This window comes from Trachymyrmex septentrionalis, unplaced genomic scaffold (assembly GCF_001594115.1).
Source record: "Trachymyrmex septentrionalis isolate Tsep2-gDNA-1 unplaced genomic scaffold, Tsep1.0 scaffold54, whole genome shotgun sequence".
In the NCBI taxonomy this organism is placed as follows: Eukaryota; Metazoa; Arthropoda; class Insecta; order Hymenoptera; family Formicidae; genus Trachymyrmex; species Trachymyrmex septentrionalis.
The window spans coordinates 74143-83532 of NW_017305715.1; the positions used below are offsets into that span (position 1 = coordinate 74143).

A 9390-nucleotide genomic window follows, 5' to 3' on the forward strand; every position below is an offset into this window, starting at 1 on the left:
TATTATTATTATTAGGCGTTAGGAACTCGAAAGCTCATTGCCGCAAATACCAAATTCCGCCACTGTTTCCGTCCCTGAGCAAGATCCCTCCATTTGTGACCCTCGTACCCCATTTCGTTAAGGTCCATTCTAATATTATCTTCCCATTAAGAATTATTAACATATTTAAATAGTATATCATACCAAGATTTAATATCTAGATACGATATGATATATTATCTAAATTATGACATACTGTCTAAATATATTAATAAAAGGCGGAGCGCATATTCCCAATAAGAACAAAAAAGTATGATACACGTAGGTATATTTATGGAATTAATATATAGTATAAACATAACATATTAACTATATGACTTGATTATAATGATACAATAAGTAACACATCTATCAATTTAAGAAGTGGTATAGCACATAAGGCAGAAGATTCATAATCCAGAGATTCCAGGTTCGAATCTATATAATCCTAGTAAAGTAAGTTCCAATAAAAAACATGAGTTTATTATATGTTTAAATAAGGTAACACGGGAGATCTAAATGTAATAGATTCAACATATATTAGTTCCATATAATTTTAGTTGCAATAATGCCACGTTTATCAAATATAATTTTAATAGATTGAAGAATAATGTTAAAAAACCGAATATATATACATTTAGTACATAACGACGTCTAATCGGACATCACAACTACAATTATTTGAAATTGGTATATGTTTAATCTACGGTATTTAGACTTTCCATAAATACTCTCTCTCTCTTGATTGAAATATACCATCTTGTATTTATTGAGATTAAAGACTAAGCTCGAATAAAGTTGTTTATGATAAAGAATACGTGATAAAAAAATTCTATCGAATCCTACAATTTTTTATATTGTAGTTATTCTAAAAGAAATATATAGAATCATATAGAAATGAAAAATATATTTAAAAAATACATAGATAAAAAATACATAAATTTTTTTAAGTGCAATAAGATTGCTGTAAAATACAAATTAGAAATAAGAAATACACAAAATAAAAAATGCATGAACTCATGCTACAACTTATTTAAACACGAATATATTATTGCAAAATAATTAAGCAATAAATTATTGCGGCTGCAGAGTCCGATTAAAGTGCGTTTATGAAACATGATCTGATTCATTTTAAACACTTAAACTTATACCGAAAGACCGGGAATTCCTATTGATAAAAAAGCATTACTCAGAAGCGAGAAAAGGGAATTACCTGTTTAGTTATCTTAAAAGAAAAATTCATTATATAAACATACAATGATAAGATATATTATGACGACAGAAAAATTAGAATATGCTTTTCACATTGTTATTTATTTATTATACCTTTCATATTTGTATTAGTTATTTAAATTCTGCTTTTATTTTAATTAAATATAATTTTATTTTATTTCAAGAAATAAAAGGAAAGTTTTTAGTATATTTTACAGGCATATCTTATACCCTGCTATCAAATATGAATATTGATTTATTAAAAAATATTTCTATTTTAATATTACACATTTTGCAAAAATTTTAATTATGCTTTTTTTCACTTTATGTGCGTGATGTGTGCGTACGTACGATTACACATACACACACACTCACACACTCACACTCACACACACACACACACACACACACACACACACACACACACACACACACACACACACACACACACACACACACACACACACACACACACACGCACGCACGCACGCACGCACACACGCACACACACACACACACACACACACACACACACACACACACACACACACACACACACACACACACACACACATTTAAATTTTAATTTTAATTAACAATTGTTAATTTATTCATAATTTTAATTGTGTACTTTGTTTTATTTTAATTGTACGTATATGTGTTGAATTTTAATTTTCAGTTTAAAAAATCTTCCATTTCTAATGCATATAGGTTATGTCTATTTGATGTTCACGCTGTTCATGCTCTTTATTCATAGCGCTCTTGAAATCATTTTATCCTTGTTATTTATCAAATATTAAACAAGGACAAATGATGCTCACAAGAGTTGTTTGCGTCAAATAAAACGCGGCCCACAGCTATATGCTTATATTCTTTCAGCAGTTTTCAGCAATTCCAATCGATAAAACTATGGCAACGTTAACAAAACAAACTACTACTATTGTCTAATGTGAAAGTAACCGCTAGTAGCTAGTAGCGTCAATAGCGAGTCGAACAGAGTATTCTTTTTGTTCCTGTCACTTTTATTAGTCATAAATCTACATTAGATCATAATAAAAGCCATCGAATAATTCGCTCTCGGATCTACCCACCTTCGTCATACAGACCCTGAGAGCGATCGTCGACGGATGTGCCAATGGACACTCCTCGGCGCAGATCATGGATATCAAGGACAGTACTGACGAAGAGGATGACAAAACACGCGACATTACAGCGTTTGGTAAATTCGACGAGGCGATCGTGGTGCGTAACAGCGAGGAAATCAAGAGCCCGGTAAACCGCGGACCCTTAAGTTCCAGGAAGACCAGGAAAATAACGAGCGACAGCACGAACACGTTAGTGTCCAACTCGCCACGTGGCAGCAAGCACGAATTCAGGAGGTAATCGCCTCATGCAAATCCCGGCTTATTTATTACTAATTTACAATAACGCGCATTTAATGACATCAGAATTTCGTAAAATTTTCCTGTTATGCTGATTCCTGTTATGATGAGTTTGTAGTCCGAAGTCTAAGGGTATATCTTACTGAAAAAAATCATGCCACACAATTGCATGATGAAATCATGTAATTAAAACATGTAAATCACGTAACGGATTGTTCCAAATCAGTGATTTTTTTAAAGTACGTAATTTGAAAAGTCACATGATATGTTCTTTTTTCTTCTATTTCTATCATTCAGTTTTTTAAATTTGATAACTGTAAAATTATATAATGGATGAAATTATTTCTAATATTATGTGATATTTTAAATTACGTAATTTAAAAAAATCATGTTCTGATTTGGAACAATCCCTTACGTGATTTACATGTTATTATTACACGATTTCATCATACAACATTGTGACATGATTTTTTTCAATAGGATATTCATATAAACTTGCATAGCCACATAGACATATGCATAAAGAAAATTATCTAATCACATTTTATATGCGATTTTATAAGAGAAATGCGATTGAATAATTTTCTTTATGCATGTACGTTTATGTGGCTATGCAAATATGTGTGGATATATTATTAAGCAGGGAGCACAGATTCTTGCATAACGCATAACACATGACATAAGAAATTGAACCAATCAGAATTCATGGAGTTCTTTATTTCATGGAAAGGAAGGAAATAGAGGACTTTGATTGGTACATTTTCTTATGCGTTATGCAAGAGTCAGTGCTCCCCACTTTAAGGCCATCACACACAAAATGATATAAGCTGCATAGCATAAGGCCGCTGAACCAATGAGCATCTTATGTAAATCAATATGGCGATATTCCCAGCAAACGAGAATGGATTAAAATGAATTAAAATTTGTTTAATGCGTACTTTAAATCCATGAAAATGGATTAAATGGATTGAAATGGATTGGATCTGAGCTGACACTAGTTTAATATTCGAAAAAAAGAACATTCATATTTAAGGGTTACAAATTAAAGGTACAATTTAATTAAGGTATAGGTTTTATTTCTAAGACATTTATAATAATTATACCTGAAATTAACTACTTCAAAATGGTATTAAAAACGCACCTTAGTGGGATTCAAACCTGGGACTTCTGGATTATGAATCTTCTATGTTACCCGTACCACTTCTTCAATTGGTAAATATGTTATACATTCTCTACTTCAATTACAACCAGCTAAACTAGTAACGAAATTATATAGATATAATAAAAATATCATCATTTAACAGATATAATAAAATATAAACAATTTACATTACTATGAGACATTGGATAAGTTAGTGTCGGATAATTTAATCTCGCTTGACCGATGTCGCGCGTGATTAGCCTAATATTCTGTGTTCGACTTGGTTTGCGAGTGTTCATATCGATCATTCATTTTATTTCTAATCAAAGAGAAACAAAAGATAGCTCAATTATTTTTACGTTATAACTTTTTTGAACTTAGTTGAATTAAAACGAAAATTTTTCTATTTATAATTTTGAATAATTTAAGTAGCATTTATGGTCCATTTTTAAATAAAAACTTTTTTTATTCAATTAGATTGAAAAACTGCATTTCATATTCAAAATATTGAATTGAGCAGTATTCACGTTGCACAGAAATTGCTGATGTTATTTTTTAATTTAACTAAATTAAAAAAACTGTATTTCCTATTTACAATCATGAATTGAGTAGTATTCACAATGCACAGAAAATGCTAATATTATTTTTAGATTAAAAGGCATACATATGCTCTATGCAATTCCTATGGTAAATAAAAATGCATTCAAGATTGAAAAGGCATAGACATTTGCTTTATGCAATTCTCATAAATGATTAAAAATGCATTCAGGATTGAAAAAGATTTATTTTAACATTCATGAATCCGTATTTCTGAAAATCTGAATCCATTTTAATCCATTTCAATTCATTCTTATTTGCTGGGTTATGCTGAACTCTCATTGGTTCAGCAGTCTTATGTTATGCTTATGCTCTATTATGCATTTCATGTGCGACAGGCTTTAGTTTTAATCGGTGAAGTTGGCCAATTAGCGTCAAGGTACAATTTCATGCTTGTCGCAGCAATAAATAATCACGTGACCGAATTCTCCCTCAATTTGTTAACTTTCTTGTCGCCAACGACATTATTGAAAAGTTGGATTAATCGAACTTTTAGCAACATCACTGTTACATAAAAATTTAAACATGGAACAGCAAAATATAAATATAATAAAGATATTTACTTAGGTAAGCTATATTCCAAAAGATTCTTTCCGAGGAAAATTTTACTTGAAATATATAGGACATGTAACATATACTACAGTATTTCAAATAAAATTTTTCTCAGAGAGGACATTTTGGAATGTAGCCTTAGAATATAGATATCATCGCAAAACTTGATAAAAATATACTCATTCGATACGTTTCCATTCGAAATGAGAGAAAAATGTAGTAAAAAAATGCGTTTACCTTACGAAACAACTATTCAGGGCAAATGAATTTTCTTATTATTTACATAGTTATTAGAGTCCTATTATCTGAATAGTTATTAGAGCTGCGTAATGTAAACATCACCCGTATTATATCATTATCCAATGCTAAACACAAGGATAAAATGATACATGGGAGCACTCGTATAATGTTTCCGAACGTAGCCCAATTCTAGAATTTAATAATTCGCTTCGTGAAGCATATCATCACGTTTTTCTATCAGATTTTTTCATTTTGAGAGAAAACGTGTCAAATAAATATATTTTTATCAAGTTTCGTGATGATGCCAGTATTATAAATAATTATCACAATAAATAAATAAATAAATACAAATTTCTTACTAATAAAAAAATTTGTTACATGCGATTTTATCTCATTTAACTCTGATTATATATATACGAGGGTGGTCCCAGAAGTACCCGACCTGACGTACAGATGGCGGTTGTTGTATAAAAAAAAATCACTGTAGGGGAAAGCACCAACTTTCTAAAGCTTAACTATGAAGTTTGAAGACGCTACGTTGTTCAGTATTTGTTTGGCAGCCATCAATAGTAGACGATCTCGGTGAATTTGCAAAGATGGAAAAAATTGGTCATCGTTATGTGATACAATACTTTCATTTAAAAAGTCTTAGCCCAACCAATATCAAAGCCGAGCTGGATTCTACTCTGGAGGAGTCTGCTCCTTCGTTTACAACAGTAAAATATTGGGTGGCAGAGTTTAAACGAGGCCGTACGAGCTGCGAAGACGAACATCGCAGTGGTCGACCAAGTGAGGTGGCCATTCCAGAAATGGTGAAGAAAATCCACAAAATGGTATTGGATGACTGTCGATTGAAAGTGCGCGAGCTAGCAGACATGGTAAACATTTCAAAAAGTGCTGTACATCGCATATTGGCTGAAAATTTGGAGATGAGAAAGCTGTGCGCAAGGTGGGTGCCGCGCTTGCTCACAATCGAACAAAAGCAGCGTCGAGAGGATGTTGAGTTAAAGTTCGAATTGCTTCTCCACGCACCCTATTCGCCAGATTTAGCCCCTTTGGATTATTTTCTCTTTCCAAACTTGAAGAAATGGCTCGGTGGTAGAAGATTTACCAACAATGAAGAGGTGGAGTCTGCGGTTAATGGTTATTTTGAGGAGTTCAACGGTTCTTACTATAAACAGGCCATCGAAGCTATTGAACATCGCTGGGAAAAGTGTATCGAGCTAAAAGGAGACTATGTTGAGAACTAAAGATATTTTTTCCCAAATTTTTTGTGTTTTCTTTGTTAAGTCGGGTACTTCTGGGACCACTCTCGTATATATATATATATATATATATATATATATATATATATATATATATATATAATTTTATTTCCAATTTTATTTATATCAACTTTTTTTTATGATATTAATACAATATATTAATTTAATTATTGTATTATTAAATTATTATTATTTAATTATTACATTATTTGTTATTATTTGTGATAATTTCATGAAATTTTCAGATGGCTATTGTACGTACTTGTGACGTATGTGAAATGATCATAAACGAAAAAAGCATTTTGACTCATGATATAAAAGTATATAACCGGTTATTCATTGATAATTTTTTAATAATACTTTTTTTAATCCATGTTCATGTCGTCTTTCAAATAAAGGATCAACTCAATGTTTCTTTTTTTACATTTTCTTTCTAAGTTTCTACATTCATTAATGCATACAGTTGCTATTAGATTATTTTGTAGTTTCGCTTTACTTTTGTTGTGCACAATCACATTAACTTGACAGATCCGATCGTAATATCGTTTTTGATGACATTTTGAGACTTTACAGCACATTACACAACACAATTAATATAATTACCGTCAAAAATTTATTACTGCTAATCCATTTATATCAGCGACATTCGAGGTTGGTGTCATATGAAATCACGTGACTCGTTTGTTGCTAAATACGAGACATCATGAACACGTATCTTTAGTATCTTTAGTTCGTATAAGTTGACAATTGGTCAACTTTACTGATAAGACTTAGAACTACCGACTCATTGCCTGCGTTCAGCAGAATACAACAGTTTTGCAACCATTTTATAATTGTCTGCTATGGTAGGACCATTCTTCTAGATCTAAAAATATAATCCAATCAGCACGAAGAAAACTTTCAATAGTTGCAAAATAAACATTCTGCTGAACATAACTATTGTAGAATCAGCATTACACATTTCTTTGTCACATGACTATTAATATTTAAAGATGTAAAATATGAACACAGTATATAGAGGAAAGCCCCCTATTATGAGATAGACGCTTAATATGAGATAGCAGCGTTTCTGCTAAACTAATAAACGCTATCTATTGATTCCACCATGAATTTATTGCTCTTGAATTGAAAATTATTATTTAATAGAAAATTCATTATTAGACCATGCCTGTAGTCATTGTAAAAAGATTTTTGATTTTAGAATTTTAGGATGTCTTCAAGTTTCATTGAGATGGCCTTTAAATTTTGTTTATTATTTAATAAATATTTGGCAATAAATTCTTTATGTAGTGATAGAATAAGGCCGTACTAATAGAAAAATACGGAATATGTTGAATTGTTTGATTACAGAAGTTTGATTTGATGATCGTAAAACCATAAAGCGTGGAAATCGTAATATGAGATACCCGGGTATTTTTAATATGAAATAACCCATATTCCTATGTTATAGTGAAAATCGTTGCTAAAGAGTAAATGCTATTATAGAATAATAAAAAGGACGACCGGAATGAACGTCGAGTGCCTATTTCTGCGATGCTTGATTTCAACTATCTAAAGATGAGTTCTGGGTATAATCTACCGCATCATTTTTTATGCACGCTGGCTGTATATGTTTGCATTTTAAAAACATGAAAATTTTTAAATTGAAATATTGATATACTTTATGTTTTACTATCGATTTCTCGGGGCATCTCATATTAGAAGCACAATTTTTTTATTTTGCGATTTGCTCACTTTTTACATTTCTTTAATTTAAAAAAAAATGGAATTTGAATTATATATATATATATATAATATAAGGAATTATATATATAAATTTTAAATAACGCTATCTTTAAAACTTATTAAATGCCCTTCAAAATGACCTATTTTTTTTTAAATTCTGCCCATAGACTTCTAGCATCTATCTAAAATGAACTTGTATCTCATAATAAGGGCCTTTCTTCTATACGCATGTATTTAGTATGTTTTATCTAGTAGATACTCGAGCAACGATGTTGGCATTGAAAAATCGATGGAAATTGGCAGCGATCCTTCGGACAGTGAAGAGAGCGACGATGATGACATACAAGGTACCAGCATTGCAAAACCGATCAATATGTATGATTCTAAAGAATTCGAGAATCTGGAAGCATCGATGGAGGTCAAGGAATTATTTCAAAATATAATGAGGTAAGTATTTAGCGTATTTTCTATTAAAATTTACAGATTTATTTACTAATTTAGAACAACAATAATTAGATAAAGAAAAATATTAATAAAATTACTTAAGGAAAAAAAAAATTCGATCTGATCAAATATATTTCGTTAGATATGCTCAGATATGATTTCTCATGTTTGTTATTTGATCATCTGGTCATACATGTTTACATATAACCATATCTATATTCGAATGAGACAAAATAAATTATATCGATTCTTTTATGATTTTTAATTATACCTGATCAGGCAGATCTGGATACATTTGATAAATTATTGTATCTAGTCCCGATGAAAATTTTATCATATTAGTCATATATAACCATGTAAAATTATATATAGAAATATAAATAATTATCTATAAAACATTACATATAATTTTGTAATTTTATATGATACTAATTCTTATATATTATATATAATTAGATACGTAAATTTGTTATTATGTTTCCATAGATATATGTAATTATAAGAAATCTTATATACAACATTTTTATACATGTTTATATATGAGAAAATTTATTCCAGATCGATGCTATTTTAGGATGATGTGAAAATTAGTAAAAGCATTATTGATTAGGTTTATTTTATAAAAAAAATACTATAACATATTACAATATTAAACTTTATCTTTTTGATAATATCTATTAACCAAACATAGCATGCATCCATTGATATTCAGTATTCATGAATTGTCAAAATAGTAATTCCCGTCGCAAAGCTAAAACAACACAAAGGCCAATTTCACAGCTCACAGTTAATTCTTAATTGAGGTTCAATTTAT

At 30.2% G+C, this 9390-nt stretch overlaps 1 protein-coding gene across 3 annotated transcripts in view; it reads left to right on the forward strand.

Moving 5' to 3' along the window:
• The first annotated feature begins 2216 nt into the window (after positions 1 to 2216).
• The window catches only part of LOC108752101 (intraflagellar transport protein 46 homolog), a 13290-nt gene continuing 6116 nt past the window's right edge, over positions 2217 to 9390 (forward strand). For 2 of the 3 annotated variants that reach the window (XM_018492715.1, XM_018492716.1), the window contains exons 1-2: positions 2217 to 2609; positions 8385 to 8579. In XM_018492715.1, coding sequence (XP_018348217.1) covers positions 2389 to 2609; positions 8385 to 8579 — 416 coding nt within the window. In that variant the 5' untranslated portion in view covers positions 2217 to 2388. The remainder of the gene's footprint in view (positions 2610 to 8384; positions 8580 to 9390) is intronic. The other variant, XM_018492717.1, reaches the window with a different exon arrangement.